We start from the raw sequence: 25,342 nt of genomic DNA on the forward strand, positions 1-25,342 counted from the left end.
TAGTTGTCTAGCATTTTTAAATTGACGCGCCTACAATCTCCGACGGTCACAAAATTGATAATTGTATAAGGTCGCGTGCCGAATGCGTCGTCGGCTTCCTCAAAGGTTTTGTACACCCGCAGTGGACATTGGTAAATCGCGAATTACGTATCTGTTCTTTGTCGCACTCGCACTTAATATGGTCCGAACAGCAGGGCTACTACGAAACTCGAAGTTCGCGTCGTGCGGTTCCTCTGACAATTATACTATTTAATACGAGAGCGAGAGGAACGGTAAGATACGAACTTCGAGTTTCGTAGTAGCCCTTCTGAATTGGGTTAGTTGTTGTAATGTTATAGAAAACAGTAAAAATTTTAGTGTTGCAATTAATGAAATTTTCATGAATTTCCAAAAAAAATAAGTTCATGTTCAGATAACATTATATAGTTTCCATACTGTTTAGTGTGGCTATATATATACTGTTTCAGCGTTCAAACTGTACAACTTAATTATATACCTACTCTTCATCCCAAAAATCGAAACACCACGCTATTTCATGACATATATTCTAATATCCTCACGAAAATCACACAGCTACACGTAGCGTTACGCTTTATAGTTCGAGCGAAACTGCGAGCGTGCATGCCGGGCGGTGCTCATAGCCCTAGTGAATTAACCCACGCCGGCGTGGGGTGTTTTGATACTTCCAGAATCGCACCTATATCGCGGAGTGCGCCGCGCCTGGACCCGCTCTAATTTTATTCGTCCTATCTCTGTAACGGTTAAACATCACAACCTCAAACTAGGAATATTAATAGATTTAAATAAACTGCAGGTGAAAAAAAAACAGTCAAGCGTGAGTCGGCCATAGAGAAAAGATTTAAACTTAGCAATACAAATTATTTGTAAATTTCAGCTACCTACCTATTACGGTTCTCGAGATACAGCCTTGTAAAAGACAGACAGATAGACAGACGGATAGCGAAACGGCAATTATAGGGGTTCTATTTGTTACCATTTGGGTACGGAATCCTAAAAAAAATTGAGGGACACGCACACCTTCGTGAGTGAACAGATCTGAGGCCATATTGTCAAACGCACTTGAAATCATAATCGCTTTCACTGCTTCTTTCTGTCTAACTGGATGGAGGTTGGATGATGGCAGAAAGAGACGGTGAATGCGATCGCAAGCGTCTACGCGATAAACTATGCAATCTCCATACTCTACATTATCAGTCTCAGCAAAAATCACAAGAGTATGGAATGCCACCGGATAAATTCGCATGATAATATCGGTTCGACTCTATATATAGCGAATAGAACACTAGAATGGTTATAGTTTTTAGTAATCGTTTGCATGTCGAATGGGTCATGTGTATGCAAGTTGAGTCACACGTGCGTAACTCACACAGAGGTGTGCTGCATGCAGATCGTGAAGACAGGACTCTGTAGCGTGCTCCTCAGGGTGTTCGACCGCTGGGACCGCTACGAGGGTCGCATGAGGCTCAAGATATGCGCCCACGTCCTCCAGACCTTGCAGCACCTGTGCAACATAAGTACGTATATAACATCATTTATGTTTCACGAACATTTAGGTACCTAAGTATATTTATTATTTTATTGAAGGAACTTAGTGCAAATACACTTTTAAATGACTTGGACACAAATATTGAGATAGCTGCATGTCACCAGCTTCATCATCACTAGGTTGTCAATTACGTTCTAAACTACAGTTAATTTGTGTCCCTTCCCTACTGAAAAATTTCTTAGATTTGACCTGTGGCCTTTTAAGTAAGGAATCGTGGGTTTAAAACCCGCGCTTTCACTTCTGTGTTTTAGGAGATTCATGTGGAAAATTACATTTAAATTTTTCCACGAGCTTTTTACGCAGAGCACAGAAACCATTGAATTTTCCGCGAAGCAATTCAACGGTTTTTGTAAAGTTCCCAATCCACACTGCGTTAGTGTAGGAACTACGGCCCAAGCCCTCTAATTCTGAGAAGAGGCCTGTGGCCAGCAGTGGGACGTATATAGGCAGGGATGTTGATGATGTAAACCTAATATGTCTTCCTATAGCAAATAAGTAAGAAAAAGGTTCATCATCTTATTTAAATTCCAAACCTAATATTCTTAATCGTAAATATTTCAGAGGCTGGTCGTCGCGCTCTGTGCACCAAGAAGCACGTTCAGACGCTGCACCGGTTCTGCTCGCAGTGTCCCGACGAGCCAGAGTTCGACGGGTTGCTGGCTCGAGTCTGCTCCGTCATCACACTGTGCCTGAAGCACCAGGCCCTACCTGTGCCTGCCTGCAGCCCCGCGTCCTTCAACCTTAATCCTATACTTAAAGGTATTGAGCTAGTCCAAATGTTATAGTGCTGCCCGTTTTCTACAAGGGATTCTTTGTTACATTTAGCTAGAAGTTACGATTATCTGGTCTTCTTCAAACCATGAAATATACAGGCGTCTTCAAATTACCGGACTATTTCTGTTACTTATTGGAGAGAGATTGACTCCAGTAAATGTTTTTCATTTGAATTTTTGACTCTAATGTAGTCACGCCTTTGACGTGATGAAAAGCAGTTGTCGATCAGAATTTAAAAAAATCCTGAAAAACTTGCTGGTTCACATAGTGGTACTTAGTCAAACTAACCCAACTATCTGTACCACTAAGTACTATGAGTTTACAGTGACCGTACTCGATAGCGACCGCGTAAATTATTTGTATGGAGAATTCTACAGCGCCTCTACAAATAATTTACGCCGTCGCTATCGAGTACGGTCACTGTAAACTCATGGTAGTGGTACTGCTGAAATTTTCCGGAATCATTTAAAGACCTCTTGTACACGCCGTGTTTTTCTTCATTTCCGTTGAGTTCTACAGGCGGGGCTTAGTTTGTTCATTCATAAAAACTACCTGGTAATTAACTTCCCAAATAATTAAATAAGTAAATTTACCAATTAAATTGAGCAAATAAACCTTTAAAAACTGTTTTTTATACTTTCTAGGGACAAATGCAGCGTGGCCGTGCCATGAAGACGATGAAGATGGAGCAAATTCGGATTCAAAAACAGTTAATTCAGACGATGAAGATGATGGACCTGACCTAGATCTTGACGGTATCGATGAATTCCCAGATGTGGATTTCGATGACACAGAAAAAGCGGAAACAACACCTGAAGATTCTGACTCTAAAGCACATATTATTAAAGGTGGTGACAGCATTCAAAGTTCACTGTGGATTAATCCCAATGAGAGAGACTTAGAAGACTTAAAAAGGTAAAAGTTACAACCTCCCCCCCTCCCTCCCCTAGTTAATTTTATAGCAAAAAGTATTCAGATAACGTTAAAACCTATTTTTTGCAGATATTTTATTTATTTTAAAGAGTTTGGATCTTACAATAAGCAAATTAAATTAGTTAAAAGCCGCTCCAATTCCCGAGGGTCAATCCTGGAAGACTTCTTGTCCCAGGCGGGTGGAAACAGGAACAGCTTAACATCACCACTTAACTTATCACTGGCTAATTTAGGAAATACAGATTTTGATAGTCTATTGGGTGTTTCTCCGTTATTACAAGGACATCACAAAATTCATGAAAGTACTTGTGAGTATTTTGATATTATTATGAATTTATGATATTTGTATATACATCATTCATTCTGTAAATTACTATTCCGAGAAGTATTCTCTTTAGTTAACGGTTTCAATTCGCTGTTTACGCCTGTTGAATTTGAATTTCAATGTCGTTTTACTGAACATCTGACATAAATAATATTTAGAAATAATTACAAGCTTTTGTTTCGCCTTTATACATGTATTGTATGTTTAAGTATGTAGGTTGTCTTTAAATCTTGCAAATCTAATTTCACTCATTTCTAGTAATTGGATCGACTTGAAATTTGGTTCGGAAATATGTAAAGTCGACTAAAAGTACAATCAGCAAAAAAATCGCATTCTTTTGACAAAAACTTTTTAACTGTCGTTTTTCAGCCACAACGTCTTGCTCATCCCTCAAGATACATAAAGACATTTCCAAATACAGCTCTTTTGCATCAGTGTATTGCACGATATCGTCGCGAGTGAAGAGTGTAGTGCCGTTCGTTAAGGTAGCTTACCCCGACATGATGGGTGGCCAGGGTCTCAACCAGCCAGAACCATTGAATAAGATGGAACGAACTGCGTGCAGGTAATCCACTTGTCTTGTTACATTCGTGAGTATTTACTTTGTTTTTTTACTTTGTAAAGTGCAAATCAATAGCAACGAACTAGGTACTACTGTGCTGTACTGTACTGTGTGTGTAGGTAGGTTGTACTGTACGAAGTAGGGTCAGATTTTTCACCGAATATGAAATTCGAACATAATAAAATCACTGTCAAAGAAACTGGTCGATGATAATGATATCGGTTATGATAGCTAATTAGTATGACAACGCTCAAGTTGAGCGTGATTGATAAGGTAGTTACTATAATATTGTGAATATGGTCACATATGGTCGCTTGCTAAATTTTGGTAAAAATATAGAATAATTTGGTCAATTTTCATAATCTACGTATCATTCATAATTTATTATTTTAGGATCAAACTACTTTCTTGCGTCGATAGAGCTATAAACCCAGAAGCATACATGAATGAAGTCGTGTACGATTTAGACCAGCTAAATTCTAGCAGCAACGCAACTGATGCTATAGCACAGAAAAGGTATCTTTCTTTTATTTAATTACTTTGTCTATTTTTATTTGAAATCTCAAATCTTAAGATTTAGTTTTTACCCACGTGTTGTATGGTTTTCAAATTTATTCTAGTTAATCGAACCATTTGTTTCGTGACACACCATAGAATGTTCTCACATTAAGTTTCATAGACTCATAGTAATTTTCTTTGTGAGGCAATAAGATGTCACTATGGCATTTACTGTTAAGAGGTTCCACATTTGATCACGAATTAAGTACTTGGGCAAAAAAGTCTACTTAGCAAACGAAATATTAAGTAGATAAACGTATAAAGCATTTATACCTAACATTGCGTTAAACCTAAATGCTCCTTTATTAATTGTTTACTTTGATGATTTTTGTGCTTATAGTGCGGAGAGTCTATTTCTATCGAATCACGACGAGCAAGAGCTAACGAAATTAAACAACTTTGCATCACGATTGACTTTTGAGTCCAGATTTGAATCTGGTAACCTAAGAAAAGTTATTCAGGTAATTAGAATACAAAAGGTATATGTTTCAAGTTCCTGGCGTATTTTGTTTACATTCTTACCCACTCCAGATAGGTCCTAGAGAATACGAGCTGATACTTATGCCTGACGTGAACTCAACGAAGAGGCACCAGTGGTTCTACTTCGAAGTACGCAATATGCAGCAAGGGCGTCCGTACATCTTCAACATTGTCAACTGTGAAAAGTCTGACAGTCAATTTAACTTCGGTATGAAACCGGTCATGTATTCAGTCAAGGAAGCTGTCTTGGGAAGAGCAGGTTGGTTGATTAAATTAAAAACCGTAGCTAATAAATAATTCAAAATACTAACTTTACATAGATTTAGAATTTCACTTCAGAATTTAATTTAGATTTTCTTTATATAAAACTTTATTTTGTCACACGTGTTTAGAACCTGGTATAGACTGACATCTCCGAAAACTGTTCCATTCTGACAATATTTCATACTAACGGGTCCAATTAATAACCTCCTTTTTCAAAGTCTGTTAGAAATAACTACATTCTACATATACTTATCAGTCAGTGTTTTATACTACTAGATACGAAAAGCATCTCTCTTGAGTTTATTTTACCTATACCATACCAACTCATATGAAGCAACCAGCATAGACAGTTAATTTTATCGGTGAAATTTTATATAACCTTTTCAAATTCCAGGATGGATCAGAGCCGGTTCTGATATCTGCTATTATCGCAACAGCTACCATTACGCGAATCAGAAGAGCCACAACAAATGCTATCTGACAGTCACGTTTAACATAGACTTCCCTCACTCCAACGACGTGTGCTACCTCGCCTATCACTTCCCGTTCACCTATTCTATGATGATGGTAAGAACTGACATCACTTTAATTCAGTTCCTGGATATTTTTAAATTCCTGCTAGATCGACTTTGTCTATAAATACTATTTCAGTGCATTGATAATCACCGAATATTTCTACAGTTTATTTTTATCGTCAATAAATATTCGATTAGGTACTGCCTAACCATCTGAATCGTGAGTCGTATTTATCCTCGGACCAAAGGGCCATAGCCTGGGGCGGTAGGCTGCCAGGGGCGGTTAAGCTACCTACTGCAGGTTTTTTTTTCCTAAATGCAATACTTTATCGTCACTTAAGGAGGTGTCAAATCTATTTGCCCCGAGGCGCTCAATCTTTAAATAAATACGCCTGTGTGGAACCACAGAAAGTGACATCACATTGCCAAGGGAATTCATTATGAAACTAACTTTGCAAACGTTCTACAGTGGTTCTTGGAGTCAAACGGTTTGATGGTAGAGTAGATTGTATATTTATACTTACGTATTAATTTGTAAAAGCTGTTTGATAATCATCAAAAAGGGCGTATTTATTGTCTTACTCGTTTTTGCACTCAGACCAAGATTTGGCAGTGGAGTCTACAAATGCCGCCCAACGCGTATCTTCGCGCGGAGCCTCTATGCTATTCACTAAACAGCAACGAAGTGCCGCTTCTTACGGTATCTGCTGAGGACACACCTACCAATCCAATCGTGGTCAGTTGGAACTTGATTTTAGAACTACATATCTATTTGACACTTTATGTAGAAGAGCAATTCTTCTATTTGTATTAAGCGGTTCCTGGAAACTGAGTTTTCGTGGGCAAACAATTGATCTAGCTTGATCTTATCTTTGGGAAACGCATGGTTTCAAGTTTATGCCCAAGCAAAGGTACACTCGTATACTTGGTTCATATATTAAATTTGTTTTGAAATATGTGTACAGTATAATGTGAGGGTATTGTTAAATTTACCACTGCACCCTACGGCCCAAGCCCTCTCATTCTGAGAGGAGGCCTGTGCCCAGCAGTGAGACGTATATAGGCGGGGATTATTATTGTTATTTTTTTTAATCAGCCAAACTGAAATAGTATTCAATTCTTTTCACCTTAACTACCGAAAACTGTCAGGTATTTTATTTTTGTCACTATTGTTGCTAGCATATTTTTTATTTGATTCTGAACATACGTCATGATTTTAACATTTTGACGCCAGGTTCGATCCCCAGTGGGGGCAGATATTTGTACGAATAATACAATTGTTTGCTCACAAGACTTTGACTTTTAAATGTACCTATTTATGTATCTATATATCTATCTGTTATCTAGTACTCATGGTGTTTACAAGCTATGCTTAGTTTGAGACTGCCAATTGGTGGTACCTAATTGTCCGATAATATTTATTTATTTCAATTAAAATAGCAAATACAGTGTTCAAAAACCCAGCAATGTTTATTCGCCAAAGGTTCGAGTGTAAATTTAGTTCGTCAATTCTACATTCGCCAGGATCGGGAGATAATATTCCTGACTGCCCGCGTGCATCCCGGTGAGAGTAACGCGTCCTGGGTGATGGACGGTACACTGAGCTGTCTGCTCGGTGACTCTGAAACCGCGAACGCTTTGCGGTCCAAGTTCGTCTTTAAGATCGTACCTATGCTCAACGTGGAAGGCGTCGTGAACGGCTGGTGAGTGTTTTCTTTTTATTTATTGAGCGACAAATCTAAGTTCAACAAGAACAATCACAATATATTTAGTTATGTATGCTTGGATGCACTACCTACTTTATTCCTTTTCCATTATTATTCTCAATAGAAACGCTACATGCAGATTGCCATTTTTTTATGACATGGCCTGACCATTAGAGTAAAATAAAACAGTCATCGGTACAAAGTTTAAAGTTTATTTTAACTTTGTTACATCACTATTCTTTAAATTCTTGAGTTTCAACTTAAAATACTTAACTAGATACGACACGATATAAACACTATCTTAAACTATGTCGAATGATATGTCCAGACAAATTATCCGATGTTTCGCTTAATTAAATTAATACATGTTACGGTTTAATGAAATCACCAGAGATCTGATATACCTACTTAATTAACGTAGAAGTCTATAGGTACTCATTAGTGGAATACTCATTTTGTGATATTCAACTTTCCCGAAGACGGAGGCAAGTCGCGTTCAGCGAGTCGCCAGCACCTTCAAGAGAATAAATAGTTCCGTAGAACTCTAGTCCCTAACGTCGTTTAGCGACGATGTTTACAATGATTCTAAAAAGAAAACCCGTCATTACGACGGATATGGACACAGTCGTTTGTCTAAGGTGACTCAGCACCCACAGCACAGCAAGCTCTATATCGTAAGTTGGAAGTCACGGTACAATGAAACAGAATATTTTCTACTTTTGGTAGAAAATGTACATGATCATCATTAAAATTTAAAGAGAAATTTAAGCGTGCGCCGAGTCGAACGCTAGTAGGCGGGCGGTGCCAGCATGCCGCTGGCGTGGACGGAGTGCTCGGTGGCGTCGGGCTCGGCGGTGGACGCCTCGTCGGCGGACGCGCCCTGCGACTCCTGGGTCAGGTACGCCGCGGGGTCGTCGCCCTGCATGCCCTCATCGTCCTCGTAAGGACCCTGGGTCGGCTCCTCCTTCTGCTCCTGCTCGTGATCGTGCGAGTGAGCGTCTGAAGCCCGCGAATAGTGAGAGTCGATTTGAGGAGGCGACTTCAGGATGGCGCCCGTCTTGAGGTGCGGTGACTGTAGGCCGTCGAGCGAGGACGGGCGGAGCTTGCCGATGAGGTCGTTGAGGGTGAAGTGGGTGGGCAGGTGCTCGGAGCGCGGCGGCGGCGGCGACGACGAGGTGAGCGGGTGCGCCGTCGTCGTGGTCGTCAGCGACAGCGGCTTCCTGCCAAACAAACAGACGCCGCCCCTCGTGTTACCCGCTGTACAACAGCGTCACTACGCAAACCAAACACGATCATAACAATATTCTACGGTTGGTTCAAATTTGCGTGGTGCTCTCACGAGCGACTACGAAGATGTGAAATGCCACAAAATAGTGCCTTTGGATGTAAAATAAAGAAGAAAACATTTAGCAAATTACACTTACAGATATTTCATAAGAGGTTAAATTTTACAAGAAAAAGTATAAGGTATTATATATTTTAGGTTAGCGCAACACATTAATCTAATTTTCAAGTAAACATATTTTCGTGTATCACTTGAACAAGAGATACCAAGCAAAGCCCCCATCACCCACCCACCAAATAATTGTTAAAAATTTTGAAAAGTTTTATGTAACCAAGAAATATACAATATTTGCAAACCAAATAGTTTCTGTTGGGTGTAGGGCTCTTGTTTGGTGGTTGGGTTGGCGCAGAGGCCGTGTCCCGCGGGCCCGCGCGCTTCGATCGCCGTGATCGAACCTCTTGGACAAGACTTCCATGTTAGCACACTCACAACTATACTACTACGTTCTAATAACTAGCCCAGTTAAGAGTAAAAGACGTCGTCTTGTTGACGCAGTGTGATTATACTCTGGGATGCTAAGCCTGTACATATACCCGGGACTACGATTGCGCGCGGCTGGTCGGGGATTGGGCCTCCGGAGACGGCTGGCATCTCACCTGGCATTACCCCTGCGCCGAGGACACGGGGATGGAGCCGTAGTTGTAGTAGTAGCAGCGCGTCTGCTCGCAGATGAAATCCTTGATCTCGCCGCAGTGCTGGGGCTCCCAGTGGAAAGTCGGCGCCTTGAGGGCCACGCAGCCGTTGGTCATCACGTGCTCGGTTCTGGAAAACCAACTAATAATTATGAGTTTATTCAGCACTTAATTAACAGGGAAAATTATATCAATTAAGTGCGATTATATAGTTATTTGGTTACGTACCCATGTCTGGCGGTGCGCTGGGGTGCGGTACTGCCCTGGGGCACGTCAAGAGGGTCAATGCTGTCGTCTGCGTGCTGCGTGGGCGCGTCCATGGCCACTCGCCGCATGTAGTTGAAGGTGGCGTTGAAAGGCAGCCCCGTGCTCATCCAGAGGTACATATCCGTGCCCAAGTTGTTGCCCGACGTCCAGAAGTCATATTTATTGTAGCCTGAAAAAAATAATATGTGAATTTAGCAAATCTGTCCACTGATTCAACGATGAAAACTACTGCCAAATTAGATGTACCTACTAATTATTTAGTTGCTATATATTTAGCTAAATTTACGATAAACTTTACAGTGAAGGGAAACATCGCAAGGATCCCTGCACACATTTGTAATGAAATGATATGGATGAAGTTCCCAATCCACCTGCACTGGGCCCGCGTGGCACCTTTTCATTCTGAGAGGTGACCTCAGAATCCCCCTAAAGTACCCTGCAGTGGGTACGTCCCAACGTATATAGGCCGAGACTGAATACGAGTATACCTAGTTATTATCATTCATCACTTACCTGCGTTTGTAAGGTACGTTGTTATAGAATCCGCCTTTTCTTTTGTCTCAAATGATGCTAGCTGGAGACCTAGCGATCTGAAAATAAAATCAAATGATTTAATTAACACCATCTGTTAGGGATAGGTATTTAAGTCCTGAGCTGAGCAACTACCTATTATAGGTATGCACGTGCAAACGTAATTCATAATAGTAGCATTTCACTAAAATGCAGTGAAATTGAATTTCCCCATGGACCTTATAATTGAGGATGTCCAGATCGTGTGACAGTCTGCAATTACGAACTCGTTTTACCGGATCCATAAACACGATTTATCTAAATGACCACCTATCCTTGTTAATAGTATTCAGCTATTAGCTCGTATAGAAACTATACAGCGGAGCCTGTTCATCGGGAGGCAATTTATTCGTTAAAGACAGGCTACGGCGTTGCACCGCAGAGACGACATTCCATCTCCAAGTTCAGAAAACTCTTGGATGCTAAAAACTGCTCGCTAACCCATTGCATTCAGTTACAAAGTGTACGAGTTAGTACATACTGTTTTATCGTTTCTTGATAGCTTCTATTTAGAAGCCCGTTGGTAAATTTTACCGTTATGAGAAACAAGAATTCATTGAAACTAAGTCGCAGTTTCATTGTAAGGCTAACATAGAAGAAATTACTCCCACTTAATTGTTTCTGGCTGTAAACCAAGAAATTATGCGTGCTAATTTGAAAAAAAAGTTATTAGATTTTTGTGCCCCTAGTGTATAACGATATTCGGATATGAAATGCTTAAAGGATGTGTTAATGTTATTTTAATGACAACAACCTGTCAGATTGAAGCTTTTTTATCAAAACATAGAAGGAACGCAAAAAATCGAATACGGCTTACAGTGATGCCTGTCTGTGGGTGCCGTTATTTCCTTTTTGCGATCGCTATCAAGGCGTAGCGAGGAGCAGTTTGTGGATTATGCACGGGCCCGTCAAACGCACAGGGTTTCGTCACGCATCGCCTGTTACAGTGACACTTCAATGAACCTGTCACCTCAAGTAACGAATTCGCAAACTCCTTCCTACATTAAGTGACCATTCCTATATAAGACGAGACGGGCGACCTTAATCGATTCCATGCGAGCGTTATTTTGTTTAAAATAGCCGATGTTCAAATATCACGACTCGAATTCCCAGAGCTCGTTAACAATATTGGAACTGTAAATAGGTCGTGACTGTGGGAATGGGAAGGACATCGTGAGCGGGCAGCGAGGCGACTGACCTTTCTTAGCAGTTCGACCGTGCACGTGGCACGTGGTCGATCTAGGTTGCAGCGGCACATGATCATTACTGTTCGTTAGAAAGAACCATTAGACTCAAATAATAAAATCCACAATAGGAGTTTTTAGAATTCCTTTGTTTGCGCTGTTTGAGAATGGATAAACAAACTCAAATTGTTTCTTTAAAAAAAGCGACAGCTCTTTTTAGTTCATTTTTTGCTCTTTGCGTTGTGATATTTTGTGGTCTGAGTCTGACTCAGTCTCCGTAAATCTTTGTTACATCGTACGATACGTCGATTCCCAGCTTATTCCATTTCTGGATTCGATTTATAGTGCTCTCATTACAATACAATAGTAAACATTAGGTACACATGAGTGTTAAACAGTGGGAGCCGTCGTGTTTTTGCAGAAACTACCAACGGTTATGCAAATGTCGCTTTACTTCCTGGTCGGGCAGACGTAGGTTGGCTTGTTAACGCCCCAGCTTAGGTTAAGCAGGATTCGAACAGGATCAGCCCGACACGACTAGATAAGGATAGTCACGAACACGGTATTATTACATCAGGCCAACCGTGAGAAGTGTAAGGTAACACCAAAAATCCTACGTCCTTTTTCTTATCCGAATGAGATACTTTAAATTACCAGTAATCTTATTTTAAACCATTTTTGACGTGCTGACTGAATTTTTAGCGTCGATTTAGTTTTTTTTTTAATGTGGGTAGATTAAGACTTACCTGCAGTACTGATATGCTAGGAAGTAGTTGAGCTCTGGGCTGTACGGGTTCATCCTAGAGATGAAATATTGCACTCCGTCTAACTGTATGGTTGTTATCCTTTGAGCTGAAACAATTAAGGAAAGTATTGTTAAAATTATCTCTCTTTTAACATTGCATCTTCTTATAATGCAATATTGCTACAGGAGTATCTATTGTCACTACTTATATTGCAATATCTGGACGTAGTTTAACAAAAAGGATCCTACCCTCAACATTATTATTTTTGAACTAAAAGAATTTCCTTGCTCACCCGCGACCTTACGATAGCTAAGCTTATGCAAAATATGCGTGTTCATGCAGTTCCTCCACCTCCACACTGTAAGAACACACACAAATCACACAAACCCATCTATCACCACCACCACACTACACTGACGCGTTTCGAACTCAACCAGAGCTCATCTTCAGAGTGACACAACCGTACACCATCATGCTACCAGTTGTTAGACTCCCAGGGTTCTTTTAGTTCATTGATATGGACCTCCGCAAAGTAACGCCTGATTCAATAAATTATTATTATTTTTATTTTGGATCTAGTGTCAGCAGCAAAGTTAAGCGAAGTTAAAGAATACATGACCGTGCTTTGGATCCTTTTTGTTAAACTACGTCCAACTATAGCATTGCATGCTTATGGTTGAACGCTTCGTATATATTTTATCTTTCGTAGATTATGCAATTTCGTGCAAAGATCTTTTTTACGTAAAGAATTTTGAACATGAAACTACCGTGACACACACTCATATTAAATGATATTGTAACGGACAACTCACGTTTTAAATCGAGTTTAGCTCGACATGTTTCGGCTAATTCGTAGCCCTTCAGTCTTTATTTTCTTCTTTGGATTTAAGACGTGAGTTATCCATTACAATATCATTTAATACGTAATGAATTGTTTTGAGATAATTAGGAGAGTAGATGAATTTGTTCAGGGCCTCTTCATAAAATGTTATCCAGTACCAAATTCCTGAGAGCGCGTATGTCGTAACAAGACTATTCATCTCACTAGTACAGAGTGAACATAAGTATGTCTGGAGGGGACTCGACAATGAAACTTGTCACAAATATGAATATGACCCCGAGCGGCGTAGGCGCGTCCCTCGGCCATTCTTCTTCATGCGAGCTCAACGCCTCCGCTCCACGCTATGCATTATACCGGTATGATTATACGCTACGGTCTCACGTATTTTTCTCGCTTTAAATCCCTTGTTTGGCTAAATAATAATTAATAACGATGCCCGTTTTAGAATCTTGAACCTTAAGTTCACACGTTTTTATGTGTCTTTGTTAGTCTTCGGAGCTGCTATTTATTAATTTTATATACCGTAGTCGTACACAAAACATACCCACTTATGCATTGAAATTAAATTAGTTTCATATAAATTGTACTGTGTAGTGTCACGTATCATCGTTGGTCTTGTAAACGGTACGCGTTTCAAGTTCATTGGCATAATTCAAATATGCACGTACGTCTTTAAAATTCATGTCGAAGTACAGAGCATAAAAGTAGTGGAAATTGGTAGGCCATATGGGGCAGAACGTTTTGCGGTCAGACCGCAACTCGGACTTGTGATGTGCCTAATTAAACGCGATGCCAGGCTTATTGCGGTTTGCGTGCGGTCTACCACAAACGTTTACACTTTTCGATGCATTGAAAGTGAATAAAATTCTGGCCCAAATCCGAAAGACCTATCACGCACGATATCCGCTAGATACGTTTTTGGTCAGATCAAATATGGTTTCGGTGGGTACGATTTACGAGTAATTGTCAGTTTACTACCTATATAAATCAGATTCGCTAATGGTCCGATAATTTTTAAGGTTTTTAAGGTCCCTTATTTTTTCACTACTCGCTTCGATAATTTCTCTTATGCTCGACTGAGTAATGCCTGACTAATGGTGAAATGGGTCTATAACTCCAGCGAAGGATAAAATATAAGCCGCTCGGCGAGCTTTTAAATCAACTCCTAAGTAGCACAAGAATTTGCTGTCTTCAAAATAAATATCCTAGCAACAGCGATCGTTGACTCGAATTATTAATAAACACTTGGTGATCAATAAAATACTTTAAGTATTTGTAAGCTAGAAGCTGTTAGCTAGATTGTGGAGATTTGCATATGGATCTGAGAATTCTAGTCGCATTCATTAGCTCGATACAGACGCCTACGCTTCGATTTGTTTGACATTTGCTGTTTTAGATTAAACCGTAAAATTAAATAAGTAGATTTACATGTACATAGTGTTAAGAAAGTGGTTTTCTTTGAATATATTAAAGGTGTGATGGAAGTATTGTGAAAGGTAATAGGATACTTTTAATATGAAAGTACCCAAGTGTTTTCATTAGAAGTGGCTTTTTAGCTATAAACTGACTTAAAATAAGCGGTTTTCATCATCTGCATCTGTTTATCAGTCCTGATGAAATTGAAATGGAACGTGCTTTGAAACTTTCTTTTTATCATAAATTTTATGGCTGGAAATATAAAAAAAAACTTATCCTTTTCTTGAAGTTTTAAAAATACTAATACCTAACGAAGTACCTACACACAACAGCATTGAGTGGTAAATTAATCTATAAATACGTAGTACGTACCTACAATCCCAAGACGACAAAGCGGCTGGTCGCCGGCCGGACGATAAGAGGCCGATATGACCATCAAAGTCTAATAAAATAAAGGAAAAACTATCCAAACGCTGACTGTTTTTGCGAATTTGTCCATAAAACTTGTTCAGCAGTGCACTGCACAGTCAATGTTAGATTCAAATTGCTGCACATTCACTGCATTCATACGACTTTGTTTAGTGAGCTGTCCCATCTACTGAAATGAGTAAGGATTGTTATATCCTTTTAGAGTAGCGTTATTTCTTTACTTAGACTGTTGAAGATGGCTCTCGGCTCCTCGGCTATTAGAGCCCTGTGCCCGCGATTGGAATCCATGCATAATGCAGCCTCATGCATAAATGATGTCGCGCTTTGCTAGCGGACGTCACTTTTACTTCGTACAAACTTTTCAACTGGAGCCACCTTACATTGTCCCTAATGGCTCCCGATAGTTCATCTTTGCAACTCTATTATGATGTTTTCTAAAAATGTTTTAAAAGCCCCGCATAATTCTTGTATAAGTACATTTCAAAATGTCATTTAAGAATACCAAAGGCGAATGAAATGTTAAACGTTCTTACAGTTTATTTTAATATTGCTTAACTAAATATCATTGTACCATAAATATATCGTGAAAAGAGCCTGTCAATAATCATCATAGAGTTACATCATTTCCTTGGCATGAATGATATGGCATCACGTCTTCCACCATAATCTCCCATTGGCCGTAACGAGTCCACTCAATGCAATCCTGTCAGAGATGAGATTACTAAGCAATATATCGGCACAAAAGGCGATCGTTAAGGGCTTTTAGAAAGTGCAGGATGACAGTGGAACGAGTTATAGGAAACAGTAACAATGAGCGTCGGGGAGGCGGGTCACGTCGCGTGAGTCATGCGCACGCGACGCATACTGATGTGTCGTAGGACAACACGCCTGCGCCCTTGCTAGCGCCGTGCTGCTTTACAATTTAATCTTAGCCACTGTTATTGGCGTTATCGCTTTTGAAGGCACCTCTATAAAGTACCATAAAAATCGAATTGATTTATTAAGTTGGATAATTTAGGCCTCAAATGCGAATCATAAGATTTTTTAAGTAATAATCTCAGTATACTGTAGAGTCACCTGCCACAACGGAGCGTGCAAAAATATCTGACATCTTGCCGGCCCTAGAAATAAAGTCGCATCAGATTTATGCACGCTTTGTTGTGTCAGATATTGGTGCTGGTGCCTGTACAAAGTATACTTAATATTTTCTATCACACATCTGATTTTCTTATTCATATGGCAAGTAATTCTTGTCAAAGTGATCATGGAAAGCCTTTTCTGGATACTGGTGTACAAGCTTCTGAGGTGAGTGCACTCGAGGATATCCGGCAGGCTGATCCACCGGACGTGAGGCTCCGTCTAACGGGTCGCGGCCTAAAAGGCGATGCCAATGTCACGCCACTGACACCGATGACACTTTATAGACGCCATGTTTGTTTTATTGAATCGCGATTTAAAACGAGTAAGCACGTGCTAAGCCACCTTTAGCTTCGGTTTATTTACGTGCGTGATAAATTCGCGTAATAATTTAAAAAAACACCCACCCCGTTCAAAAATGTAGATCGGTTTGGCAATGAACAAACTAGTTGTTCACAATGCGTACATGAATAACAGAAATACTGTTGAATGTTTCAAAAACGGATGCTACAAAAAATTTTACATCTATCACTATGAACTAAAGAAAATTATTTGTTGCTTAGTTTCTTATTCAAATCTCGTATGTTGTTCGGATGTCATTACTTAGTCATTCGGCTATCGACAGTCGGTTGTCGGAAGTGTGAGCAGATGTTGCCGCATACAGATATCGTGGGCGCTAGTTCTATTATTAATCGAACCGATTTGTTGGCGGCCATCGAATGAATTACAATTACATTCGCCTTTGTAATAACTTGGTGAATCACGCGCCGGCTGGTGTAATGAGAAACACTTCCTTCCATTCATAGACAAATTAAATGACGAGCTTCATCAAAATTGAAAGTCCAAAGACGTGATGGCATTAAAAAACGATCCAATTAGGTAAAATCTCGCCAGCGCACGTTAATTACGCTCAAGACAATTGGATTATCCAGTAAATACCATTTACGGTATTTTATGACAATCCTACGCTGAATTCCAGGCTGTAGCGTATAAGGCTTTCTATTTAACGTTTCTTGTAGAGTACGAGGATGTAACTTATTATAATATTTCATGTCTAATTACTGAATCAAATAGGGAAACATCGAATTACATGACATGAGCATAATTATTTTTTTGCTTGTCTTACAAAAAGCTAGACTTAGGACGTAATTGAAGCGTGTTGCCAAGGGAACTTATCTAATTGGCTCTTGATTCTCCGTACTTACTTTTTTATAACTGTAATTGCGACTTGCGGGAGCAAAAACGTAAAAATTTGCACGAGCGAATGCAAAGTTATTTTATTCCTAGAGCTAGCTCTGATTACTCTGCACCCTCAGCAACATAATTGCAGGAACTGCATCCATTAGAATAGTGGTTGCCTAAAGGTCATCATAAATAATTCATTTGGTATAGCTTAGGTGCATAGAACTTGATAAAATAAGACATTAAGTGGATGGAGCTGGAGCGCCGGGGCTCGGGAACCGGTCCACTATCAACCTGGACACTAACGAGTCTAAAAATAGTATTTGTACAGCCCGAATACCTCCAGCCTCCCTAGCTGCCTTGCTACCTGTACCTACTCGTACTCTTAAACAGCCATCAAAGCTCCGGGACACAGCTAATTATAAAGCACCTAGGTCTTATGGATACGATCGAGAAGTTATATTTATTTTATTCTCTTATGGAGGCTAGGGTGTCGAGTTCATTTTAAAACTGTGTTTTTATTGTAATATAATATTTAAAAAAAACTTTTAGAACTGTTTACTTTCTTCATAGTATGAATAGATGACACATTGTTATCAGCAGCGTTTTCTCAAATTATGCACTTAGCTAGTAGTAATAAATTTTCGTAGCGGTTTCTAGTTGCCCCGTTATAATAATTTGGTGACGATGGTAGGAGTTAAATTGAAATTAAGCTTGAACGTTTAAATTTCAACCGCATCCCGTTGCCGGCGCCCGCGCAACTTGGAGCGCGTAATACGTTGCATAACGTGAACAACTAGAACCGGACAAGGGCAATCGCGGAAACCGCCCCTGGCTGGCGAAGCGTGCGTTTGCAGAATCATTGAGTTTATACGAGTAAGATTAGTCAGTGGACTAATTAAAACGGTAGCCATGGAACAACTGTTCGACAAAAGTATCAAACTTCTTCATCCGAAAGATCTTTATTCAAAATAGAATACCTGCTTGCATAGAACTAAGTACATACACATTCATATCTCACGTTTACGAAAGCAGTGTTGTTTATGTTCTTTGTAGTACCGAGGTATTCAATGCTACAAAATGTAAACAGCCACTCTGACCGTATAAAGTTACTTCACGATCACGGCCACGACGATGCCGCCAATCCACGCTGTGGATTTACTTAGATAAGGCTTTATGTATTGCACAATACGACCAACTAAAGGAATTTAATCTTGAACCATTAAATGAATCTCTCACTTAGTTATCCACGTCCCAATGAGCGATTTAAAGAGATGGGATGAAATTGGCTTTGATCGACTTCAATCGGATACGATCGGGTTAATTGTATCCACTAATGCGCTAAGAGAATCCTGAAAGCACAGGACGTCGAGTGGTTCTAAGTTAATTTAGCGTAAAATGTACCAGCTTTTTGATTACTCGCATCCGTGAGAACATCGATCGGATTGTTCGCGGTCGGATAACGATTCAGTCGCAAAAAAGGGATCGAGATAATGGCCGCGAGCGAGGAGAAGAGCTCAAGGACGGCGCTCGCCCTCCTCCCGCCTGCGCCGGAATGCACCTCCCAGACTATTTTTAGTAATCAAACTCGATGCCGACCCGGTCCCGGCCGAACTCAATGTTCGCGAATGTTAATAGTTCTATACGAACTTGCCGCTAACGAGCAACGCTTGTCCAGCCCGTCACTAGCATTAAGGAAACGTTCCAGCCAGGAACATAATACGATTTTAATTTAACTAAACCGAGATGTTCACTCAGCTTTTGATCTAAATCAAGACATTTCAACCATAAAACTCTAAAAACCGTCTCAAGTTGCGTTATGGCGGCGGTTACCTTAGACGTCGTCCCATCGTAATTTGATACAATCATACCACCTGTTGCTCTGCCGGCATTACTTTTGAATTATGATGACAAAAAATGTAAACTCGAAGACCACAATAAGTACGGCCGCTTTCGAGACCCGACAACGACCACATAAATGACCAAATATTTTAATCACATTTCGAGTAAGAAGAGCTCGAAAAGATATGTTGCTAGGGGAAGTTAACAAAACCTTCCACGCCTCTTTTATTATGCAATCTGGGCTAACGGGTGATTAATATAAACTAGAACAGTTTACATAATAATGGAACATGAACTTTGGATGAGCAGTGCGATGTTTATAAACAGCGAATATTTCCGTATATACGGCAAAAGGTAGAGTTAGGTGTTTTGATTATGACCGGAAAAAATATTTAGAACTACCGAGCCGCAATTCTGTATAACAGTGCATTAAACTACAGTTATATTCTGTACAACAGCTATTCATTGATACGTATTTTACCTACTACTTTAGGAAACTGGAATTACTTTGCAAAAATTCAGTTCAGAATTTATTTTGCAAAATAATCCATGTACAATTTTGTCGTAACTACCTACTTGTGTGATGATGAGAATACTACTTATTATATGAAATCAAGATATTCATACAAGTATATAGACTTTTTTAACTACATAAATATCTAAAATGTGTAAGTAACGGTGACATTAACGACGCGTTTTAGTCGACTGTATACCGGCGATAACCACTTCGTGGCGAACGTGGCAATCTGACGCGAGTGTCGCCGAGTTATGACTTACGACTCGTTAGTTACAAGGCATATTTTCCGCGCGCTAACGAGATACGAGTACGATATCCGTTTAAAGCTTGATAATGTCGCATCGTCTCAATTTCCTACTAAAAGTAGGTACATACTTGTATGTTATGATTTAGAAGATGCTTAAAAGTTTGAAATTTTTGTCACGGTTAAACTAAAACTAAAGTTACGTGACTATTTTTGAACTGATGGATGGAAGTTTGTTTCGTAAGCTTTTAATGGTGAAGATTGAAAACATATATTTTTCACTTCTCATGCTCATAAAGTTCGTGTTTATGTTGGATAGGCGACATGCAATGACTTTTTATGTTCTATTGCATAAAGTAACATGTTCGTCTAAGACCAAGGCAATCGGTATAGAATAAAATAAAGAAGTTTCTACATATTTTTTAAAATATTTTTTAATTTATATTAAACTAAAAATCAATCAAATTAATCAAAATAGATCAATTAAATTCAAAATTTATAATAGTAATGCGTGAACAATAAAGTAAACAATTGTTTCCACTGTTGTTATTTCATTTCCTCGCCATCGAAGTGAAAAGCAGTGTAAAACTCGTGCATTAAACCTATTTTCCCCTCGACGTGTCTATCAACCCTCGCCGTACCGGCTCGGGTGGCTATATGAACGTCTTGGGTAAAATGGCTCGTTTTATGCTCTTGTTGTATTTGTCCTGTTTTGTCGGTTATTAATAGCAAATGCTATGGAGAATCATAATTTATTCTATGTCCAATAGACAGACATCCTGCCCGCTCACGCGGCCGGGCCGATAACCCCGCACCTGCGGCTTGCGTCGCCTCACCCCCTTGGTTTTTTCTCAGCAATTGAACTTCCGCTCAATCGCCGTAATCTGGCCAATGATCGCTGATACGCATCATTAGTGGAATCGTTCTAACAATGTTGATTGCAGCAAATCATTAAGGTTGACGACTGGTTCTTGAATATAATTTCACGACGAGGTAAAACCGCAGGCTCTACGAATTTTATTGAGATTGACGGGTGTCATTGACTCTTAATAAATTAAGTTCAGGGAAGGCGATGATGCAAATCGCTGATCTTCTTATATTGTCGTGATTTTATACATTGTAATGTAAGATATGATCTTATGGTTGCGGGCAGAAATTGCTGTCGGTTTTTGCTGGATCCCTTAGAATTCTAACATGCCTTTATAGGAACATCGCGATGCAGTTGCAGCGAGTCCTTAAAGAGTATGAGCGGCATGTTCGCTGTCGTGACAGTGGCAGAGAGTCCATGTCGCTGGTCGAGGGCTGTCGCATTGTTCCTGGGGCACGAAGCGCGGTCGTGCCGGCCAGCGCGGGCGCGGCGTGCGCGTGCGTCCCGTGCGCCGCACTTGAGTCAACACACGCGAAACGACGGCGCCCGGGCCCGCTTTATGACATAGCAGTGGGCCTGCGCTGCGCGATGTTGTTAATACATCATGCGAGCCTCGAGGCACATTTAAAGCCATGTTCCCATGTAGTTACTTGAGCTTTATTTTATGCATATTATTGAACGTGGTTATAATGTGCACTGAAATATTACGGGCGCTGCGCTTTTTGTGGTTCATTTCGACGGCGCCTCAGGTTGTTTTCTTAGTGATTAACTATCTGCGTGGTTGTATGATTTTTATTTCGTACTCACAGATGGATAAATTAAAAACAAAAACATTACCTAGTTTTTTAGGGTTCCGGAGCCAAAATGGCAAAAACGGAACCCTTATAGTTTCGCCATGTCTGACTGTCTGTCTGTCCGTCCGTCCGCGCCTTTGCTCAGGGACTATAAATGCTAGAAAGCTGTAATTTTGCACGGATATATAATTTATGTAAACTATGCCGACAAAATGATACCTACAATAAAAAACTAAAAAAAAAAACATTTGTCTTTTAAATCCATTAGGGGTTTGCTAAGACAATTTTTCAATTAAGTGATTTGTTTTCGAACTTTCAAGGAAAACTATAACGGCTAAGTTTGCTTGAGAATTATTAGTAGTTTTACTCTTAAATAGCAGCCTAAGGTATAAAATATACATAAATTTGGAAGATTCCGTATAAAATACGAAATCCTTAGAAAAATATTACGTACTTACTTAATTTTTTCGTAATGGCTACGGAACCCTATTTTGGGCGTGTCCGACACGCTCTTGGCCGGTATTTTTATCTTATTAATGTTATCTTATCGTACATAACGCATATGGTAATTTTACTTTACAAATTACTTATTCTGAGTGAATATATCAAATTTATAACTTTTTATAGGTACTAATCGTCTGTTGATCTCGGAGCGTTTGCAAACCAGTTCTGCGAGATGCTATTATTGCTACCGGAAGTGCAGTGGTCCCACAGGAATGCAATCGTGAATAATTAATAAACGCTTTTTCACTAAGGGTGCCATGGAGCAGGCATTGTACTCTAATGAAAGTTGAACAATGCAGGTCGTAGACCTGTAGGTCACTACCGGCACCTTGCTACGGCAACACTTCCACTTGCGCCTGCGCAGCCTTTATCGCGACGATTCAAAGCTCTTATTGCGTTTATCGGCGCCCTTTAATGTTGTGCGTGCCTTTCCTGCGACCGCATCTAGCCTTTGAATGCCTAGAAGTCGTCGCGTAATCCTTCTCGTGCGTTTTTCCTGACGCAATTAAAGTTGTTAACATGCAAAATCTATTTTCTTTTTTAATTTTTATATTTGCAAAAAAGTAAATAATGAAGTAATTGCAATTTGAATAAGTTGATAATCATTATCAGTTATATTAACGGATCTTGTGTATACGTCCTAACTAAAGCTTAGACAAAAAGCTCTTAAAAATAGTTACTGATATATGAAAACTGTTATATAAATTCTCATTAACTTTAAATTATCCTTTCGAATATTAAAAATGCAAAAGTGAGTATGTTTGTTTATAACGCTTACACAGCTAAAGTACTCAACCTCGTTATTAAATTTAGTATGGAGATAGTTCGGGACATAGGATTGTATGGTACCCGCGTATGCGCGATAAACGAATTACTCGCAATAGAAGTTGCGGATAATAGTTATTTGGTAAAGAGATAGTTTAAGTTCCTGAAAAGAGGACAGGAAAGTTTTATCCCGGAAAATTGTGTAGTTCCCACAAGCACGCGATAAATGAACTATTAATCGCAGACAAAGTCGGGGGCAACAAATAGTAAAATATAAAAATGTTGTAAAGTATGTAAAAGTTACCTGCTGCCGGGGCGAGGGCGGCTGCGCAAAGCAGGACAGTTGCCAGAACGAGCTGCATGTTGGCTACGGGAGAATGCGGGATCAGGACACACGCGGGCGCTCACGCAACACGGGATACTCGGGCACACTGAGCGCGCGCAGCCCGGGATCCCCCCTTATAACAGCGACGCGTCCCGCGCTCGCCACCACTGAAACACCGCGAACTTCCCCGCCACCGCGATACCCTCACGCACCACGTTCACTGCCTTCTACAACCAGCAACCACCGAGCGTAAAGCCAGCCCAAGCAGAATTGAAAATAGAAATGGAATTCCAAATCGGAGCTAAAATGCGGGTTTGGTACGAGGCAGAAGCGCGGACGTCCGGCGGCGGCCGCGCTCGGCGCCCGCGACGCTCGACACGGGAGTTATCTCTGCAAATCGCACCGCACAATAGTTCGCGCTCAATTTGTTCTTGTTGCGGTCGACGCGAAATTCTTTGCTCATACAAAGGGTTGTCGTAGTTTTTTCACTGCGCGATGCGCCTCTGCAAGGGTGTGGTGCGCCAAGCTCCGTATATCTGCTATTGCGGATCGGAGCATGCAACCCGACTGCAATTACTCCACCTGTACTAATTTATTCTTTACATGTTTATTCGTTCGCGCGAAAAAAAAGGCTTTTATTTATGGGTCCATATATCCTCTCCAGGCCAGGAACGCACGCTTCATATATAAGATCATTATTGTTATCGCTAATGTAATATTTAAATTATTTTTAATATGTACTTGCTTTGCTCTATATTTGAATTTTAAATATTATATTATAAAGACTGTCCACGATAAAATCTGGTCATGCATGATCTAGTGTATCTTTGTAATGGATGCTAATTTTTAAGCAGAACTTTTTTTAAGTAATTAGTGGATATGAAACTACATAATAAAAATATAATCATAATAAAAAGTTTGGGCGTCTATGAATTTTAGCTTTATGTATTAGACTGTGCCTAAATTATTTTGTACAGCGTCTTCTGACGGTCTTTAGGTACTAATATATATTTTTTTTAATTGGACAATCCACTTTATAGTTTATTACATTGTCTTTTCACAACAGCTAACATTTTTCGAATTGACTTCAGATTGAGGTTGTTTGAAAGTGTTTGTGAAACCAAGAATTTGCCTTTTTGACAGAAAAATGCCTCCCATATAAAACTACTTTTGGTCTTAGATTAGAAAGTTTTCCCGACTCCCCCAAGTAGAAAACAGCTACATCATGATTCTTTTTGGAAAGATGATATCCTAAAGAGCGTAAAACAGCTTGTGAAAATATAAATACAATTGTGGCATTGAATTTGGAAACGAGTGAAGATTATCAAAGAACGCTGTACAAAGCAATTTAAGCACATTGAAAAACATAAAACTTTAACATTTTACTATGATTTTATTTTTATTTTATTAAGTAATTACTTAAAAAAAGTTCTGTTTTAAAATTAGCATTCATTACAAAGATATACACCAGATCATGCATGACCAGATTTTATCGTGGACAGTCTTTAACTTACAGTTGGTACCTTAAATCCACTTATCCACCTATCCGAAAATTTATACCGTAGTATCCAATAAACCTGAGTGTTGTTATAACTTAATCGCAATACTTGAGGAAAACCCTTGCAGAAAACAGATAATGATCAGTGGGCGGACTCCAAAAATTTATCTTGAATTATAGGCCATAACTTGATGCAAGTTCGAATGAATTGCGTTGCACCAATTACAAAAATTAAAATAATAAATGTGTACCTTTACATCGGTTTGATAAATAAGATTGAAGGGGTAGTGTGATGTGAAAAGATGTGGTTCAAATAAACCGGGCAATAGGCTTTATATGACATTGGCCATGCGTCGCATAAACAAATGAGCAGCGCCCGCTGAGTTCAACATTAGATCTGATGAAATAAAAGCAAGTGAGCTTGAAAGATGCCGCCCCGGCCAGGCCACTCAGACTTGGTTGCTGTGAGAGCCACGTTAATTGGTGGGACGCTGTTTGCGCCGCGCACGGCGGTCTTTGACACGCATCTGGACCAATCTTATTCCTGCAATA

General features: G+C 39.8%; 2 protein-coding genes across 12 annotated transcripts in view; one reads left to right on the forward strand and one right to left on the reverse strand.

Annotated features, from left to right (window-relative positions):
• The window catches only part of LOC141438129 (cytosolic carboxypeptidase 1-like), a 78,942-nt gene that overhangs the window by 17,326 nt on the left and 36,274 nt on the right, over nt 1-25,342 (forward strand). For all 8 annotated transcript variants that reach the window (XM_074101828.1, XM_074101827.1, XM_074101831.1 and 5 more), the window contains 11 exons: nt 1,392-1,535; nt 2,129-2,326; nt 2,986-3,256; nt 3,344-3,582; nt 3,969-4,164; nt 4,555-4,677; nt 5,060-5,180; nt 5,251-5,458; nt 5,858-6,030; nt 6,577-6,714; nt 7,503-7,681. In XM_074101828.1, coding sequence (XP_073957929.1) covers nt 1,392-1,535; nt 2,129-2,326; nt 2,986-3,256; nt 3,344-3,582; nt 3,969-4,164; nt 4,555-4,677; nt 5,060-5,180; nt 5,251-5,458; nt 5,858-6,030; nt 6,577-6,714; nt 7,503-7,681 — 1,990 coding nt within the window. The remainder of the gene's footprint in view (nt 1-1,391; nt 1,536-2,128; nt 2,327-2,985; nt 3,257-3,343; nt 3,583-3,968; nt 4,165-4,554; nt 4,678-5,059; nt 5,181-5,250; nt 5,459-5,857; nt 6,031-6,576; nt 6,715-7,502; nt 7,682-25,342) is intronic.
• Nucleotides 7,881-23,446, reverse strand: nw (narrow). Of its 4 annotated transcripts, none has more exons than XM_074101836.1 (6): nt 23,272-23,446; nt 12,429-12,534; nt 10,442-10,518; nt 9,890-10,097; nt 9,636-9,803; nt 7,881-8,904 (listed from the first exon to the last, which is right to left on the reverse strand). In XM_074101836.1, the coding sequence occupies exons 1-6, from the start codon at nt 23,327-23,329 to the stop codon at nt 8,472-8,474; spliced, it is 1,050 nt and encodes a 349-aa protein (XP_073957937.1). In that variant the 5' UTR covers nt 23,330-23,446; the 3' UTR covers nt 7,881-8,471. The 4 variants fall into 4 exon arrangements, with proteins under 4 accessions (XP_073957937.1, XP_073957938.1, XP_073957939.1 ...); XM_074101837.1 differs by having other exon boundaries at nt 9,636-9,791; nt 23,272-23,430; XM_074101838.1 differs by having other exon boundaries at nt 8,815-8,904; nt 9,626-9,803; nt 23,272-23,424.

Source organism: Choristoneura fumiferana, chromosome 18 (genome assembly GCF_025370935.1).
Source record: "Choristoneura fumiferana chromosome 18, NRCan_CFum_1, whole genome shotgun sequence".
Taxonomy (NCBI): Eukaryota; Metazoa; Arthropoda; class Insecta; order Lepidoptera; family Tortricidae; genus Choristoneura; species Choristoneura fumiferana.